The sequence below is a fragment of the Denticeps clupeoides genome, chromosome 7, assembly GCF_900700375.1.
Source record: "Denticeps clupeoides chromosome 7, fDenClu1.1, whole genome shotgun sequence".
Lineage (NCBI taxonomy): Eukaryota > Metazoa > Chordata > Actinopteri > Clupeiformes > Denticipitidae > Denticeps > Denticeps clupeoides.
Window position 1 is genome coordinate 20324137 of NC_041713.1, and position 18827 is coordinate 20342963.

Sequence of the window (18827 nt, forward strand, 5' to 3'; positions counted from 1 at the left end):
ATTAATATGAATAAAATGCAACAAGTTCGGGTGGTAGTATTCTAGCCTATGAACCAGAAGACCCAGGTTCAAATCCCACTTACTACCTTTGTGTCCCTGAGCAAGACACTTATCCCTGAGTGTCTCCAGGGGGGGACTGTCCCTGTAACTACTGACTGTAAGTCGCTCTGGATAAGGACGTCTGGTAAATAATGTAAATGAAAAGTGAACACGTGCTGATGTAAGTCTGGATACCAATATAAAACTTCCGTCTGAGGCATCTAGAGGCGTTGCTTCTTGCTGTATGATTCATTGTCGGATGCAAAAATGCAGAAAAAATGACGCACGGGATCTAGTTAAACAAGATACGCTGCGAGCGTCGTTTCGAGGTTTCATTTACATGAAGCGACAGCAGCTGGGAGGGACAGAGTCGACTCGACATGCGTGTACATTATGGCGACTTTAGGGGGCGCACTTTGACTAAAGCAATAACGTCGGTGACGCAATCACGCACTGACGGACGTGACGTCGTCTGCCACATAAAAGCGAAACAGCGCCCGCCCTACAGCCTCTTTCTATCGGGCCGGAGACGAGATGGTGAGTGTGGAATTGGCGCAGCTTCGCCGCCATCGGCCCTGCCATCGCGTCGGTATCCGCGACATCCCGGCTCTGTTGGCGTGTGTTCGCGATTAGAGGCGTTCCGTCGGTCTGAAACTTTCTCCCCGCGTGTGTAGTTCTGTCTGCCCGCGGATTTTTAACTAGCGGCGGGTCTCCGCTTCCCCACGCAGGGAAAGATGGCCGCTGCGGCGTGCCTGGCCGGTTTCGACGCTTTAGTTCGCTGTTAACAGAGTTTACTTTTTTTATGAGCAATATACTCATATTTTGTAATATTTATTTTATTTCTTTCGTTTTAGTCTCACCGTAAGTTTTCGGCTCCCCGTCACGGGTCCCTGGGCTTCCTGCCCCGCAAGAGAAGCCGACGTCACCGCGGCAAGGTGAAGAGTTTCCCCAAGGACGACGCCACCAAGCCGGTCCACCTCACCGCCTTCCTGGGCTACAAGGCCGGCATGACCCACGTCGTGCGCGAGGTGGACCGGCCCGGATCAAGTAAGCGGCCGCCGGCTCCCTGGGCGGGGAGGGGGGGGACGCCCGACGCCGTTCTGCCTGTGATGAGACCCTCGACGGGCGGACAGATGTGGCCCACGGGCCCGTGCTGAATGTCGAGTTCTGAGTGCAGTGGCGTCGGCTGGATCTGCCTTGCACGGTTTCTTCCTGATCTGGTCTCTTAAATAGAAGACAACTAGCACGTATATAATATAAATATGGTGCCTGAGAGAACATGAAGAGTCTGAATTGGAGGGGAAAATGGGTTAAATGTGATTAATTGCCCTCTAGGGTAGACTACATTAGTTGTTTTAATGCTCTTATCTTTAGCACGTGGGAACGGCACCTTACTTTAAACTGCTGTAAAAGTTGTGTGCTTGTAGATAGGTTTATTTGCTTTAAACAAGTTAGTCTTTAGAACTACTTTAGCATGGAACATATTCAAATATGAATACATTTGGGCTTTAACCCTCTAAAGGCCTGTATGGTTTCATAACTCAAAATGGTCTTTCAGTGGGTTTATTTTATGCGCATTGGTGGCCTAGCTAGTCCCCACACACTGCTCCCCAGGCGCCTGTCATGGCTGCCCACTGATCACCAAGGGTGATGGTTAAAAGCAGAGGACACATTTTGTTTGTCACCCTGTGCTGTGTATCACAATGACTTTCAAATGCCTCTGAGACTGTCCCTGGGATCTCAACTGCCATTAGATTTTTCTTTCTTCTCTCAGTTGTACTGATTGGCAGGTCTCTATCCAGACCATGAATGATGTGTGAAGATCAGGGTCATTGTGGTGGTTAATGCTTTTTTTTTCTATACTTCAGAGGTCAACAAAAAGGAAGTGGTGGAAGCTGTGACCATTGTGGAGACTCCCCCCATGGTTGTGGTTGGAATTGTGGGTTATGTCATGACCCCTCGTGGTCTCCGCTCCTTTAAGACGGTCTTCGCTGAGCACATCAGCGACGAGTGCAAACGTCGCTTCTACAAGAACTGGTGAGTTTTTTTTTTTTTTTTTTCCGTTGTGGAACTTTGTAGCCTGATGTGGAGCATTTTTATTGGTGCCCATCTAACGGCTTGATTGCCACGTGGTCCAGCTCCGCTCAGGTCTCCTGTGGCCTGATGAGCTCCAGGCTCCTCTGGCTTGTGGAAAGGGCTCCTTAGAAACTCAGCCATGAGCCAAAAACAGCTTTGATGCTGGCGGCCATTTGTCCCTTCACAAGGGAGCTTCGCGGCCGAGCAGCCTGGCCGATCTCCTTCCGCTGCCCCTCCTGTGGGTTATGAAGGGTTTGTGCCAATCTCTGCCTCTCCCTCCCCGCCACCCGACACCCACAGGTACAAGTCCAAGAAGAAGGCGTTCACAAAGTACTGCAAGAAGTGGCAGGACGAGGAGGGCAAGAAGCAGCTGGAGAAGGACTTTGCCTCGATGAAGAAGTACTGCCAGGTCATCCGCATCATGGCCCACACGCAGGTACGGCCTGGAGCCCCGAATTAATAAGTTTGGGGTTCGGAGTTTGAAGTTCTTGTGTTCAGGCGTTTTCTGCTCTTCATGTGGCTTTTTTTTTTTTTTTTTTTTTTTTAAATTACTATTTCTAGATGCGCCTGCTGCCCCTGAGGCAGAAGAAGTCCCACCTGATGGAGATCCAGCTCAATGGTGGCTCCATCTCAGACAAGGTGGACTGGGCCCGTGAAAAACTGGAGCAGTCTGTCGCCATCAACAATGTCTTTGCCCAGGACGAGATGATCGACGTCATTGGTGTCACCAAGGGTCACGGCTACAAGGGTACGGCCTACGTTTAAATACAGTCCTTTGGTCGTGGATGAGTGTGTGATGAGAACACGGAATAGAGCGTCAGGCGTGGCGCCTGACAACACATGAAGAGATCTTCCATGCTGCCTTCCTTCTGATTACTCCTGTCTGGACCCGCCCTGTTTGGGTTTCTGACTTCAGTCGCTGACTTTTTGATCTGTTTGCAGGGGTCACAAGCCGCTGGCACACAAAGAAGCTGCCCCGCAAGACCCATCGTGGTCTGCGTAAGGTGGCCTGTATCGGCGCCTGGCATCCCGCCCGTGTGGCCTTCTCTGTGGCACGTGCCGGCCAGAAGGGCTACCACCACCGAACTGAGATCAACAAGAAGGTGGGTAGATGACGTGTGGTAGGGAGGAGTGAGCTTGACTTGGGTGTTGACCATACGTGTCTTTCAGATCTACAAGGTCGGTCAAGGTTACCACACCAAGGACGGGAAGCTGGTGAAGAACAACGCCTCTACTGACTACGACCTCTCCAACAAGAGCATCAACCCCATGGTGGGTGTCTACTCAATTTTATTATTTTTATATATAATGTGTAGTTTTTAATAAATATACAATTCTAATAACTTTAGGGAGGCTTTGTCCACTATGGTGAGGTGACCAATGACTTCCTGATGCTGAAGGGCTGTGTTATTGGAACCAAGAAGAGGGTACTGGCACTGCGGAAGGTGAGTGGTCTGAGCATAAGGGGCAGAGGGAAAAGGTTGAGCTCATCTGCGGTTTTAAAGGTCCCTTATAAAAAAATTCACACAGTGAAACATCTATTTCTTATAGCCCAAAATTATAAACCGTATGTCTCAATGGGTGAGACTCCAGAATCAGTGGGCTCTCTAGACTGCTCTAGTCCTGCCCCTCTCCTCATTGGCATTTAAAGCTTCAGACACCAAAACTGCACGTTGAAGTCACACACGCGCAATACAAACTTTTTTTTTTTTTTTTTTTTTTGTTTTGTTTTCCCCAGTCTCTGCTGGTGCAGACTAGCCGTCGTGCCCTGGAAAAGATTGACCTCAAATTTATTGACACCACCTCCAAGTTTGGCCATGGTCGCTTCCAGACAGCGGACGAGAAGAAGGCGTTTATGGTGAGTGAGGCTTGTCTGCGTTGGGTTTTACTAGTCTCGAGGCCGCACTGTACGTAACCTGCGCCAGACCACCGTCTGGCGTCTGGGTTCCATTCCGGTGCCACAGCAAACCCCAGCGAGGCAGGGGAGCAGTGCTGGTTTTCTGTTCTGCCTCCCTGTTCACTCACTGGGAACAACTGGCTCATTCTGCGCAGCAGCGCATGTCCTCCCAGTGTACCTCGGTCTAACGCTTGCTCTCTTTCGTACAGGGACCACTCAAGAAGGACCGTATTGCCAAGGAGGAGACTGTCTGAACTTTGACCCCTTTTGTGGTTTCTTTAATAAAAATATGAAGTTCATCTCGTTTGTGTAGTCTTATCTATGGGAGAGGGGGGGATTGAACCTTTGAATAACTCTGCACCTTTTGGGGACCAAGTTTAAAGAATCTCAATGTATATGGTACTGCGCCATATTCTGGCAGGGTTTCCTTAAGTTCTACTTTCCAGAACTAAAACCTGGAATCTAGAGTGATTAAATAATTTGAAGTGTTGCACACCCAATAAATCAAATGAAGCCCTCCAATCTGTGTGTAATGACAAGTTACATACCATTTATTTTGGAAAGTCAATTAAATTTTGGCATTTTTGCATCATACAAATCCCACACGTTTCACTGGCCTTGTGGGTTGGACAGTCCAGGTTTTCAATGGTCTGGTATACGGTCGTGCTCTATGCTGATGTATTCTGAGCAAGGATGATTAAGGATGGTGGTCTCTGTGCCACGCCTTGGCAGCCCTCCACACGTCTCCCTTGGGTGTGGCATTTTACTCTCTGCTGGTCCTTGACAAACATGTTCCACGTTTAGCTGCCGCACTGTAGTAATGTGTAGTGTCATTTTATAAGATCGACAATCGGAAACGTGCAAATAATTTCAGTCGTGGCCTGCATGGTAATGGTGGACCGGTCTGGGGATAGATGTGCCTCGAGTGGGTGACATTGGCCGCACAGCAGCGGCTCGACTGCGGCGGATCCTGCACCACAGAATCAGTATTCAGGTCCCGTTCAGCCGCGTCCGATCCCGGTTCCAACCAACAGGTGGCGCCCACGGCCGCTCCGACACAGTCGCCTTTAATTCATCATAGATTATGTAAAATGCTAATGTTTCATTAGAAAAAGAATAACTTCTTAAAATAAGTTATTTCCAAAATAATCTAACTGGGAATATAGGACTTATTTTAATTCATAAAATTATAATCATATAGTGTAATCTTGTTTAAATCTAAACTGAACACACATCTGTTCACACTGTCCTTAAGTCCCAGACACGGTGTCAATTATTAAGTCCACTTAATTACACGGTCACCTAGTCAAGCACAGTGTTCAGATCACCTTAGTTAGGCTAGTTAGGCTACCGGGCCACTATTGCACGTATTTCTGTACCAGTCGTACCTCCGAGGCACTGAATCAAGCGCCAAGACCACCTCCAGAGTCCAATGAAGAGACCACCAGAGAGGTGCAGATGGCCCCACCACGGCCCCGCCGATAAACTTGTGACTCTGAACATCATCGTCCTGGACGATCATAGAAATCGTGGACTTCCTATACTCCTGACTCCCTTACACGCATCCCTCTCTGAATGATTCCTTCCCAGGGTTTCCTCTATTCTTTTTCTCACTGTGAGTGTTCCAGGGAGTTGTTCACTGTGTCCAGAGAGGTTCTACATATGAGGGCTTTCATCTGTAGTGGTTGTTAAGCCCACTGAGACACACTGCTTGTGATTTTGGGCTGGTTTAGATATGCTCTGATTTACATGGGGTTTTAATTTGTTCCCTTTCATGTTCAATATGCAAATACAAGGTCAACAAGGCCTTTTTCCTCACAGAGGTCCAATTGCAAATGTAATGTGAGAACACCATGTTCAGCATCCATGAGTTAACACTGTCAGGACCCTGACTGGGACAGTGTCCCAATCCAGCCAGATTTTTTATTCTTCCCATCGCTGGCGTGTTCTACCATGATAACCGAGAAAAGGCAGCTAGTTACATAATCAGCAAGAGAGTAGTCTTCTGAAATAATATGTTTAAGAGAATGTTCATTCTCTTGTTTTTAATATCAAGCTGGATATCAACAGGAGGCAAGATGATGTACTTGCACCGTCTCTCCTGGCCACCGTGAAACATTTTGTTCTTTTGCCTAAAACTCTCCTCGACCTGCAAAGACCTAGTAAGCAGTTTCCAGGTCAGATAAAAAAACTGTCTTTAGCTACCAACCCCACACACACATACACACAAACACACACAGGAACACAGGAATACATCCTCCATGTACATCAGACACTGTATTGGAACGTACCCACCTGTAACGTTCTGCCCTGCTTAGTCCCATCACCCACATGAAGAGGGTCTTGTGGGTGGACTGAGTCATGAACATCAGCCGTCATGGTGACACAATCATGGTGAGGGCCACCCCATGCAGTGGCATCATGGGGGCCGTGGGGACGGTGTGTTCCCCTGGCCTCCGCTGCACCACACCCCCACCCCCACCCCTCCACCTCCCTTCCAGCCTGGAGCCTGTAATCACGCCGCACGCCGCAGAGACACCCAGCAGACCCGCTGCACCAGGGGAGAGGGGGAGGGAGGAGCCTCATGGAGCCTAATTCCTCACACCGGTACTGACACAGAGGACACCGAGTGGGAGGAGAGAGGGCAGCGGAGGACAGGGGAAATGGAGAACGGCGGCCAGACTATAAATAAAGCAGCAAAACAACAGAAAATAGGAGCGAGGATGAGGATAGAGGAAGAGATGCAGGAAGGTGAAGATGATCAGTCCTCAGTGTTCTTTTTCATTAGTGACCCTGAAGGGCTACATGGGGTATTGTGCAGATATTGTAGGCACCAATATCTAATTGCTCATTTCCCATATCGATGAGATATCGATTTACATAAACAGATTATTGCACAATGCTCACATTGTTTCTAATTAGAAAAGCATAGAGTCTCCATTATAGTTGTTTTTGGTGGCCTGTTTTAATTCTAGTTTTAGTCAAGAGCATCCAGCTGTCATTTTAGTCTTAGTCACGTCCAGACTCATTTTAGTCTAATCAAGTTTCATATTCAAAATTCCTATTTTTATCCATGAATATTTTAGTCAAAACATCATAAAGGACCCCTCACATCCCGACCATGACTGCTGCCATCAGGCCAGAGATGCAGGAGCATTAAAACCAAGGACAAACAGACTAAACAACAGCTTCTACCCTGCTGCCATCAGGGCACTTAATGACATTTAATCAATTTTTCCACCTCCAACTCCATTTCTTTTTCATGTGCAATAACGTTCCTTAACCACTAGGCCAGCTAGGCGGAGCTGGAAGAGTGATTTTATCACTCTTTGAAGGGCGAAGTGCACAAGTGTTGTATTTGTGATAAAATGGAGTAGCTCTGGAACAGGCGGTTCTATCAGGGCCCTAATTAGACGGAACAGATGTCACCGCTGTCTGCTCCGTGACCGAGGTGGTGGCTCGCTCATCCAATTACAACAAACGATGCAGGGAGGCAGAGCCTGCTCCCAACAAACCGCGGACAGGAAGAATGATAGCTGTCATGTCGGCGCTGGTGCATGCTGGGAAGTGAGCATTCCGCTGGTGCACGAGCAGAAGAGAGGCAAGGGTGAGAGACGGGGGCGCAGCCTTGGGAGAGGAGAATGAGATGTGGGCATGCGTGTGTGTGAGCAGGATGAATGAGAGTGAGTAAGCAGGCTGATGGCAGGAACACAATAAAGAATACATCTAGTGGGGAGTGGGACGCAAGGGTGAGGGTGGAGGAGGCAATTGTGCAGCAGAAGCAAATTAAGGACAAGCCTGTCATCTCCATGATATGGAGAAAGATGGAGGGAACTGGTGCTGAAGACACACACACACACACACACACACACACACACACAGAGAGTAGAGCTTGGAATTTCGAAATGAATCCATGCACACTACATATATATATATATATATATACATACATACACACACACACATATATTACAGAAACAGAACATTTTCGTTTTGTACGTCCCAAAAAGCCCTGTGTGTGAAACATGCATAATTCTGTTCTGAAAAGAGTCTTCTCAGCAGTGGCACACACACACACACACACTCACACACACTCAAGACTCTAAAATCCACTGAGGCCTGACTAACATGTGCGAGTGGCAGTGAAAATGTTGCAGGGTGTTGGGTTCCTTCCATGTGTCACTATGACAGCGACTCGCCATTTTATTTTTTATCCAGCGGGCACACTAAGGGACGTCCCGTGTCCTTTCTGCACCACATCCAGGAGGACGTTCCAGTCAAGCTCCTCTTCAGGGCCATACTTCAGCCTGGAGCTCAGTCTTCACGATAAATCGCTCACTGGCCAGCCTATGGACTCCCTACCTGTCGGTTCATTTACTCAGAGCCATACAAACCATGTTTTCATGATATTTGACTGTATCTCTCAAACAGAAGTGCGTTGTCATGGTGATTGTGGTTAAACACTTCCATTCTGTAACATTTACGTCATTTATCAGATGCCCTTATCCAGAGTGACTTACAATCAGTAGTTACAGGGACAGTCCCCCCCTGGAGACACTCAGGGTTAAGTGTGTAGTAGTAGGCAAGTGTGTCACCCACTAGGCCACTACCACCATGAATTATGAAAGCTGATCATGTACTGAAAATTGAGGTAAATAATTTTATATAGTGAGTTTCAAATGGAATGAAAAAATCAAACACACACACACACACACACACACAGAGGAAGAGGCCATTTGTGCTGCCGTGGATCATAAAGAGAAACCATGTTTTTCCCCTGGGGTCGTATTTTATTCTTTAGGACTTGGTGCATCCAATGTTAGGGTCAGACGGTTTTGGCACCTTTAGAATTCATTTAATCTAAAAACAACATATTGTAAAAAAAAAAAAAAACAAAGAAAAAAAAAAGAGTCTAAGGTGGTGTAAAAAAGAAAATAATTACATACATACAGACACAAGGAAATAAATGAAAATAAAAAAAGCAGCTGTCGTTTTTCTTGATTGGTTTATCACCAGTTATTAATTTAAACAATAACAGTAATGAAAAACACACAAAACATTAATGTCATCATTGCTTTCCCCCTATAATTATTGTTAGCCTTAAAAACTTAAGTTTGTAAAGAGAGCAGAATTGCAATAATTTCATAGCATGCATTTAATTCCTTTATTTGTGAGTCACTTAGCTTGGTTTCTTGTAATATCACTTACTTTGACGTTTTTTTTTTTTTTTATTATTTGAACGGGTTATTTTGTGTTCTGCATCCTCTTCTTTTCCTCCCCCTCTACCCCTTCCTTTTCCTTCATGGCAGTCGTTTCTGGAGTCTCTCTGGTTCACCTCCGACCCCGTCGCTGCTTGTGTCAGAAGAGGGATTTGACATTTTGCATTTGCGCTCCCATGACAACCAAACAGAAAAGAAAGTGAACGGGGACTCAGAAAAAGACGAGAAGGTTCTGTAAAAACAATAATTTGCTCCTGTTCTGCCTCTGCTTTTTCTTACACCATTAAAACCAGAGCCTTTCCGTCACTCTCTTTTGTTTTTCTCTCTTTTTTTGATTCAGGAAAGTATTGATTATTAACTTATTTTACTTATTAAATTTATAAAATGTATTTATGTATTTTTATATATATATATATATATATATATATATATATTTGAATACTGTGTATATACACTAAACAGTGTATACACACACTATGTAAATAGTACCTTTGTAAGAGTATGCAGACTGGGCTATTCCTTACCGAATCCCCTACTGCAATGGTTCACAGTTTTTATGCAAATAATAAATGATTTCATAAATATTCATTGATAAATGGAAATGGTGAGAGATGAGGCGGGATTGGGGGTCCCTGGTGGCCCCGTCTTTACCAAGAGAGAAGTGCAGCACTGATCAATTTATGACATTAAAAAGAAAAAACAGCTGGAATGTCACCCCACCCTCATCCTGGCCCTGCCCCCTGCCACGCCCACCACCCTCATCCTCACCACTTCATCACAGTTCAGACATCGACGTCTTCATCAGTGACAAACGGGGTGGAATAACAAATGTAAAAATCTGAAGGTGACTTCCAGAACCTGGCATCTCAGCTCCCCCTCCGCCTTCCCTCCCGCCTCCTCCGCGGCTGGGACCGGCGCCCTCATACCGGTGTGGTGCGGCGGTTGGCCGCGTTGCTCGAGTCTTTCAGGTCCTTTGGGACACAGTTGTGGACCTGTAGGAAGTTGTGGTCCCTCTCTGAGTTGTAGGTGGCGGTGGGTGTGCCGTGAGAGGCTTTCAGTGTGTCTCCGCCCCCGCCGCCACCCACTCCTCCGCCCCTGCTCAGAGTGTACATGGATATCTCGGTGGACGGCAGTGCGGCGAAGGCCTTGAGGCCCACGGGCGAGGCGTCCCGCGACTGCGAGGGGTCCGTGGAGCGGGACGAGGAGCGCGAGCGGCGGCGGTAGCGGTACCGATAGCTGGGGATGCGCGTGATGGCTGAGGCCTGCAGGTAGTCGGCGGCTTGCGCCCCCGCCCGCAGCTCTCGGTGCCGGTCGATGAACATGTGCACGGCCAGCACGCCCACCATTTCCGCCATGATGAAGGAGAGCGCGCCGAAGTAGAAACTCCAGCCGTACGAGTAACTATTCTTCTTGGAGTCACTTTTGGAGGGGTCCCCCGCATTGGCTGATATGTACACGATCATCCCGATGATGTTACTCAGGCCTGGGGGGAGAGGAACTGCATTTGTTATAGGGTCATATTTACAAAAACCATATTAAAGGGCATTGAATGGGTTTCAAGCTTTTGTATAATTGATGATTATTAAATGATGATTTAACCAAAAATCCAGTGAACACATATTCACCCAGCTGTCATATAATATTTCTGAATCCATAAAAAGTAATATTACAGAAAATGACATTATGCAAAAGTATGTCAAGTGTAGTGTTGATATTGATATTCATTGCAGTGTAACAAAATATGATATAAATATATAAAAATACAAGCCATCCCATGATGCACAACATTCAAAATGTTCTCGCACATCATCAAATTTCGTTAATGACACTTAATCTCCCTTCTGTTACACTCTCGATTATCATTACTGATTTGGGGTAATATCAAATCGTTTCTTTAATATATCACTATAAAGTATTTAGGTGTTTTGTAGTTTCTTCTAGAAAACTAGAACTGTTTTCCGTACTCTTTTACAGAGATCATATTTTGACATCTATTGGACAAAATCCCCTTATAATACAATATTCATTATCTGAGGTGTTGCCCGAATATCATTTCTAAAACTTGGTCTAAATTCAGTTTGACCTTTCAAAAGTACCCAATACTAATCCTAACTAATCCTAACCACAACTAAACAAGCTCAGGTCATGTCCTCGCCCTGTGTGTGTGTGTGTGAGGACAGGGCATCTGATCATTGACTCGGCAGCTATGGGAGGGACTGAGGGAGTGCAGGAGAGATGAATGAGGGCTGAAATCAGCGGCACCGTTGCGAAGTCGTCTGTGCCGGAGTGAAGCCGTGGTGATGGGTCATTGGGAATGTGTGTCAGGGACGACGTATTTTTAGAGTTGAAACCCCAGCGGGTTTCTCTTAGCCTAGCAACAGGGTGGGGAGAAGGATACGTGTGGAGGAGAGAGAGCAGAGATCCGGCCGCGTCCGCCTGCGGTTCCCTCACCTGCAGAGACAAACAGGATCCCGGCGCTGAGGATGATGTTGTGCCGGCTCTTGTAGAACTCGCTGGCGGCGATGCACAGTCCGGCCATGAAGAGGAGGATGACGCTGAGGATGGGGAAGATGCTGGACGCGCGCACCGCACCTGCACGTGAAGGGGAGGCGGGCACAGCGCAGTCATCACTCGGTCAGCGGTGAAGGCGTCTGTCTAGGCACCTGCACCCCTCTGGGCCGGATTTAGTTCTATTTGGCCATTTTGGTTCATTATAAAACCAGCGAATTGCTGACCTCCTGTCAGTCACAGCGGACGACTTTGTCCTGAAACTGGACCTCACCTCACTAATAAGCCCAGTCTTGCCCAGTGTCCCCCACCCTCGCCTGGCTCTGTTTAACATGCACACACAGGCTCTCATCAAACCGTTTAAAAATTCTCCACGTTCACCTTGTCACCAGGAGGCTGCTGATTCAGCGTCGGTGTCATGCCTCCTCCTGCCTCTTTTCCCTTCGCTCCCTCACTCTCAGAAGTGCTGATTCTCCAGCTCGCTTGAGGCGTGGACGGGAGGGATGCTGCAGTTTGCCGCGCTGTACGGGTTCGGTACGAATTCCACTCGGAACACACCGCGATAAGGGTTCCTCCAGTACCGACATCCGGTTGAACAGCGAGAGCGAGGCGTAGCGTTAATACGGCATTAGAGAACGGGTGGTTCCTCATCCAGAATTTTAATTCCCATTTCTCACAGATCTCCCTTCAAAAGGGACCCTGCAGGTGACCCCAACGTGTTCAATACTGATTGAAAATGAAAGGCCACCCTGGTGTGGCGGTCACCTGGTGCAGTGCAGCCGTGTTGGTACCTTTTTTTCCTATCAACTGTGTGTTCATAGTGGGCACATGCATGTGCTGATCTACTGTATGTACTGTGTCGGTTGTTGCCATGGCAATGTGAAATTCACTGTGCTACGAGAGGGGAAATGCTGTCACCCGGTTCATATTCAGAAAAATGCTGAATCCTTTCCGATTTGCCCGCAACTGACAGAGTGGTCTGTGGAGAAAGGCCCTTCAGAACTTGGCTCAGCTGAGATGCCATGAAGCCTCTTCACATGATTCCCAGCTCCTCTGGGCTTCAGAGGAGAGCGTGGGGCAGGAACCAGGGTGTCTACTCCACCGGGACACAATACTCCCTTCCCTGCATGATCCACGACAGCTTGGAGCAACGTTGCCACCACACCGCCCAGCTGCTCACGCTCTCACTATGTCATTTCTGCCCAGAGGTCTGTATGTATGTGTGTGTGTGTGTGTGAGTGAGTGAGTGAGTGAGTGAGTGAGAAAGATGGTGTGTCATGTACGAGCCACGGCTGGAAGCTATAATGAGCAGCACTCTGCATAAACCTGTACGATGAAGAGCAGATCTGGGGGTTCGGAGTGGTCGTCAGTGTTCGTCACTGGATTCATCCGGAAGGTTGTGTTGCACCTACAGCACAGGTACAGGAGCTAGAACGCGCCTTCAAAAAATCGATCAGCTCAAGCAGCAACATGTGTCTTCTGCTTTTAACCCATCACCCTTAGTGAGCCGTGGGCCGCCATGACAGGCGCCCGGGGACGGTACCTTGCTCAGTGGCACCAACAGTTTGGGATTGGAAGCAGCAACCCTTCAGTTACGAGTCTGCTTCCTTCCCCACTAGGCCACCACTTCCTGTCTAGGGGTGGATTCATTGTGTAGCAACGTGCCTCCAGCACGGAGAAATGGACAAATGGGACTGCGTACCATATTGTACCATTTTAGAGCATCTCCATCAGCAGGGGTTCTGGGATTGTTCCTCCCAACAGTGAAGGCTCTGATCCTACAGAGGATCTACTGTCAAAATGATGCACCATAGTTTGTTCTGTATGGGGCTGCATGATTGCAGAATGATCATGGTGTCATGGTGCCACCATGTTAAAATGTTCTTACAACGGGCACATGAACGTGTGGCCTGGTCTGATGAATGTGGATGGCGGGGTTCTTCTGTGATTGGACTGCTTTTACAAACGGTCACGATGGCTGGACACATACGCACAACGTCACGAGACGGAGGATTTATTACATGGAGCACAGGACAGGGGGAGACAACGACCGAACAACCGGGAACAGCGTTATACAGGCAGACACCGGTGAAAACAACCAGGAAACTTGCCAACACAGGACCCAGTCCGAACCCCGGATCCGGAGTAGCCCCTTCCGGACCCGTTCCCGACACAAGCATCTATTGGGGTGCTAGAAGCCTTTGGACAAGCAAATGTTCATGCAGCAAAACTCCTCTTCGTCCTCATCCCAGTGATGATCTGTTAAATATGGAGAACGTAACTCCAGGTCATAGTGATGGAATGAGCCGGAGATGAGGCAGAGTTGGGATGTGTCAGGGTTTCTGCCATTTATCGTGGTGTCAGAGGCCTCACTGCAACCTGACCAAGACATCAAAGTCTCTGCATGACCTGTGTTTAGCCTGAGGTCACGAGGACCTGGGAATTTGTCTCTACAACACACATACACACCCAGACATCTAAGTGAACCTGCCTCTGTATGACAGTATCTTCTGCATCTGAGAGTCATCCTCACCCACTCTGCCTAACTCACATATTTGTGTCCTCTGTTAATAAAAAACATACATTTTCACTGAAATTACCACTTTGTGGGGACATTTGAGGCTAAAATACAGATTAAGGACACATACATACAAATACACAAGCACGTGTGTCTGAATTCATTACTTTGTTCATAAGCCTGCAGTGGCGCGCACACACACAACACACACACACACACACACACACACACACACACAGAATGCTTCTGCATCACTTCTCATGTGTTACACATACACTCGGAGCATAGGGCTAAACAGACATATGTGTGGCACCAACAAATGCGAAGCATGCGCCTGGAAAACACGCTTGTGAAAAATGAATAAAGATGAAGAGTCAGCCCCTTCCTCCCCACCCCCACTGATAGGAAATTAGCATTTGCTGCTAATCAGCCTCCCACAGCCCTGAATCTGCTGATGTGCGGCGCAGTCGCGCCCATCGGGGGTTTCAGCTCTGAGCGGAATCTCACAGACACACACATATTTGTTTAGTGTACCTAGAACTTAGTGTAATCATTGTGCCATCTACCTCTATATAAAAGTTCTATTTTTAGCCAGACATCTATAAATATTATTTCACTTTTAATGTGAACATTAGAGTTTTATCTTAAGTAAATGAATATTTTTCCATCCGGGCACCAGCAAACACACACACACACACACACACACACAGCAAACAGAAATTCACTGAACAAATAGTTTTAAATTGCATCCTGGATTGTTCTAGCGCAAATTAAAAAAATTGTACAAATAGAATAGAATGACCACTGACTGCTAGATGTCAGGGTCAAAGCAAACGGGGGAAAAGCGCCCCCTTCATGGCAGAATCAGAGTCAGACAGATGAGGTCAGAGGTCAGTGGTGGTGGGCGTGTCATGAATCTTGGCGTGACATTGAATGAGGCTGCTCAAATGTTTCAACCAAATATCAGAACAACTGTGGTGTAAGATGGGAAATTCCGGGTCCGTGACCTATCACATGGTAATGAAGACCCCCCACTTTATCTCCAAGCTGTGGCATCCTCCTCACAAACAAGGGCTGTCACCAGGTGGCCAAAGGGGCAACAAATGGCCAAGACGGGAGTGTCTTGTGGGGGTAAAGTGGAAACATCGCGGGACAATTTGATTGGTCTGTAGCAATTTTTTTGGGATCCACATGTCCAGTTTAAAGGAGGTGTCCGGACCTCATTTGGGAGGTTCTCGTTCACGCCTCCTTCTCTTTTGCTTCCCCACTGCTTCTCTGCGGTGTGGGCTCCCTCTCTGGAGTTTGGTGCCTTGCTCATACTCTATTGTTCTCTCTCAATCTCTTTCTCCTTTTTTACTAATTTGGTTCTTTCTGTAACATTGGTTCCATTTTATATACAATATTTCCATGTATCTGCAATAGTAATCTAACTTTGTTAATGCATTAGAAACTGTTAATTGTTGCAATATCTCAGTCTTATGCCTTGGTATATCTAGGTAACATCAAAAGAGTTCAAATACATTATAAATAATTAATGGCGTCAAATTAACAAGGCCAACACAATCTCTGAAGTCCATCCTTCACCACAGAGTTGGCTTCCGTTTTTGGGTTGACTGGCGGGCTTTTTACGGTGGCCTCAATCATTAGGACTTGAGGGAAGTGGTAACTTTAGTATTACAGCAGTGTTCCCTATACGCCACACCTATTTGTGGTATAGCAGAGGTTACATTACTGTTATAAAAATAGTGTATTGTAAATGTACAGTACACTGTTTGAACTCATGACTATACAGTGCATCCGGAGAGTATTCATAGTAAATCACTTTTTCTATATTTTGTTATGTGACACCCTTATTCCAAAATGCATTTAATTCATTTTTTAGAATTCTATACACAATGTGAGGTTTTTGCAAATGTATTAACAATAAAAAAACTAAGAAAGCACATTAGTATTCACAGCATTTGTCATGAAACTCAAAATTGAGCTCAGGTGCCTCCTGTTTCCCCTGATCATCCTTGAGATGTTTCTGCAGCTTAACTGGAATCCACAAGTGGAAAAAAACAGTTGATTGGCCAGATCTGAGGAAGGTTACACAAAAAATCCTGCTGCTCTGAAGGTCCCAATGAGCACAGTGGCCTCCATAATCTGGCTGGCCACCTAAACTGAGTGATCAGGGAAGAAGGGGACTTATTCAGGGAGGTGACCAAGAATCCAATGGCCACTTTGCCAGAGCTGTAGAGGTCCTCTGAGGGCAGAGGAGAACCTTCTAGAAGGACGACCATCACTGCCACAATCGACCAATCAGGCCTGTATGGTAGAGTGGCCAACCGGGGCAGTGGTGGCCTAGCGGTTAAGGATGTGGCCCCGTAATCAGAAGGTTCAAATCCCGATCCGCCAAGGTGCCACCAAGGTGCCACCAAGGTGCCACTGAGCAAAGCACTGTCCCCACACACTGCTCCCCAGGCGCCTGTCATGGTTCCCTACTGCTCACCAAGGGTCAAAATCAGACAACACATTTCATGGTGTCACAAGGTGCTGTGCTGCAGTGTTTCACAATGACAATTACTTCACTATTTATTTATTTAACTCTCAGACCATAAGAAACTAAATTCTCAGGTCTAATGAGACAAAGATTGGGTATGAATGGCAGGCATTACTTTTGGAGGAAACCAGGCACCACTCATCACCAGACCAATACCATCCCTACAGTGAAGCATGGTGGTGGCAGCAAACCGGCCAAGCTTGTGGCATTATATTCATAAAGACTTGAGTCTGTAATTGCTGCCAAAGGTATAAAGTATTGTGCAAAGTCCGTGAATACTTCTGTACATGTGATTTCTATTTTTTTTTATTTTTAGTAAATTTGCCAAAACCTCAAGTAAACTTTTTTCACATTGTCATTATGGGGTGTCATGTGTAGAATTCTGAGGGGAAGCGATGAACTGTATGTAATGTAATGGTTCATACAGAATTCAAACTGAACCAAACACTGGAGGAAGAGTCCGAAATGTTGAACAAGCACAGGTCATGGTGAATTTAGTCTGGACAGAAAAAGAAATTCACCTCACAGAAATCACAGCACATCCTGGAAATTCCGTAGATGTACAATGTGTACACTATCAGTTTGCCAAACATGCGGGTGTCCTCAAAAGGCCCCAGATAAACAGGCCTCCATAAAACAGCAGAACTAACAGAGTCAGTGAAGTACATGAGGTGTGAATATGTTGAGGTATGTTCAGTGTCATGATGCTTATACTTGATGTAAAAGAATGATTTACTGTAATCAGTGAGTCCCTTTCCAAAACGTCTACATTTACCCTAGATGATGATGGTGGAAGAACATTTTGTGGATGAGGGCAGGCTTCAAACTATCCAAAGACAAGGAGGAGAGGGTGTAATTTTATTGGTCAAAGAGCCACTGTTGAAATAGCTGGACAACGTGGAGGCAACGTCCCCATATGTGACGTAGTGGCACACCTCACACTGGTTCATAGCTGCTTGTAGCCTTTCTTGACGACGTAACTCTGGCCTGAAGAGCTGTCGATGTGACCTCTGTTGTTGTATGGGACAACGTCGGGTTCCACCATGCACTGTTGATGAAAGCACCATCCTTTCCTCAACCCTTCTGGCAGGCCATGGATGACGCACGTTGTGGCGTTACAGCAGATCAGTGTCAGTTGTGGACTCTTCCCAGAGTGGCAAGAGAGAACATACATTGTGGTGTGGATTTGGGAGTTTAGGGTTGGAAAATTGGAAAATTTTGGAAATTGTGTTTTTGGCGAATGCAACATTGCATGAACACTCAAAAACAACCCTAAAAACATATTTTTTACTTAATATGTTTAAGGTAAATACAGATGTAGTACAGTTCTAAGTACAAAATTTCAATATTTCAAAAATACATTTATATTATAATACCCTAACATATTTTTCACATTTGTAAATGCAACAAGCTAATGTCACATTTTTATTAATATTTTAGTGACACTAGCTTCAAATCCACACATTTGGAGGATCTTAATTCAAATAGTTTTAAATAAATCCCCACACTTTATATTGAATTCTGTTGATTAAAGGTCCCCTATTCTGAAAATTTCCCTTGGTGAGATTATTTAACATTAATACGAGTTCCCCTCGCCTGCCTGTCTATGGTCCTGCAGTGGCAGGAAAAAGTGATATATAAAAGGACGCTTTGTCCATTCTGCTTCACCGTTTAGAGAGCGGCAGCTCAGACGGTCGGATCTGGAATTCGTCCCCTTATGTGTGACTGACTAAAAGTGGCTGCAATTCTGCAAAAACCTGAATTTCAGAAAGAGACTTCAAGATACAGTATTAGGGGACCACTAAGACGGATATAAAAGCAAATTTCATGCCAGGGGGCCGTGAGTGAAAAGACCCTGTTAAGTGATGCACAGAACCACCGCATCTCCTAATGCAGCGGCAGAGCGGCCAGTTCACCCTACAGCTCTGCAGCAGCGGTACTCCACCTGCGGGAGCCATTTATTATCAGCATTTATAAAAGCCTGCCGGGTGACAGGCAGTGGTCATGTGACGGTCTCCTTTTTCTCTG

The 18827-nt window shown here is 46.5% G+C and overlaps 2 protein-coding genes and 2 non-coding genes across 5 annotated transcripts in view; 3 read left to right on the forward strand and 1 right to left on the reverse strand.

Annotated features, from left to right (window-relative positions):
* The first annotated feature begins 523 nt into the window (after nt 1–523).
* On the forward strand, nt 524–4311 carry rpl3 (ribosomal protein L3). Its single transcript, XM_028985975.1, has 10 exons — nt 524–576; nt 894–1086; nt 1908–2076; nt 2416–2551; nt 2677–2863; nt 3058–3218; nt 3286–3387; nt 3465–3560; nt 3854–3973; nt 4222–4311. Exons 1-10 carry the CDS (start codon nt 574–576, stop codon nt 4264–4266), a joined length of 1212 nt encoding a protein of 403 aa, XP_028841808.1. The 5' UTR covers nt 524–573; the 3' UTR covers nt 4267–4311.
* On the forward strand, nt 2901–2996 carry LOC114795040 (small nucleolar RNA U83B). The gene has a single exon (XR_003750445.1). It is a non-coding gene; the product is annotated as a small nucleolar RNA U83B (small nucleolar RNA).
* LOC114795036 (small nucleolar RNA SNORA54) lies at nt 4016–4151 on the forward strand. Its single transcript, XR_003750441.1, has one exon. It is a non-coding gene; the product is annotated as a small nucleolar RNA SNORA54 (small nucleolar RNA).
* Nucleotides 4312–9200: 4889 nt separating the features above from the next.
* cacng2a (calcium channel, voltage-dependent, gamma subunit 2a) overlaps nt 9201–18827 on the reverse strand; it is a 39414-nt gene continuing 29787 nt past the window's right edge. The window contains exons 3-4 of one of the 2 annotated variants that reach the window (XM_028987090.1): nt 11683–11823; nt 9201–10729 (exon numbers count right to left, since the gene is read on the reverse strand). In XM_028987090.1, the coding sequence (XP_028842923.1) occupies nt 10152–10729; nt 11683–11823 (719 nt within the window). In that variant the 3' untranslated portion in view covers nt 9201–10151. The remainder of the gene's footprint in view (nt 10730–11682; nt 11824–18827) is intronic. The other variant, XM_028987091.1, reaches the window with a different exon arrangement.

What these genes read in the sequence shown, in the direction of transcription:
- rpl3 (XM_028985975.1), top strand. An exon ending in CGTCGCTTCTACAAGAACTG is followed by an intron (nt 2,077 to 2,415) that starts GTGAGTTTTTTT and finishes CGACACCCACAG; the next exon opens with GTACAAGTCCAAGAAGAAGG. An exon ending in GAACTGAGATCAACAAGAAG is followed by an intron (nt 3,219 to 3,285) that starts GTGGGTAGATGA and finishes CGTGTCTTTCAG; the next exon opens with ATCTACAAGGTCGGTCAAGG.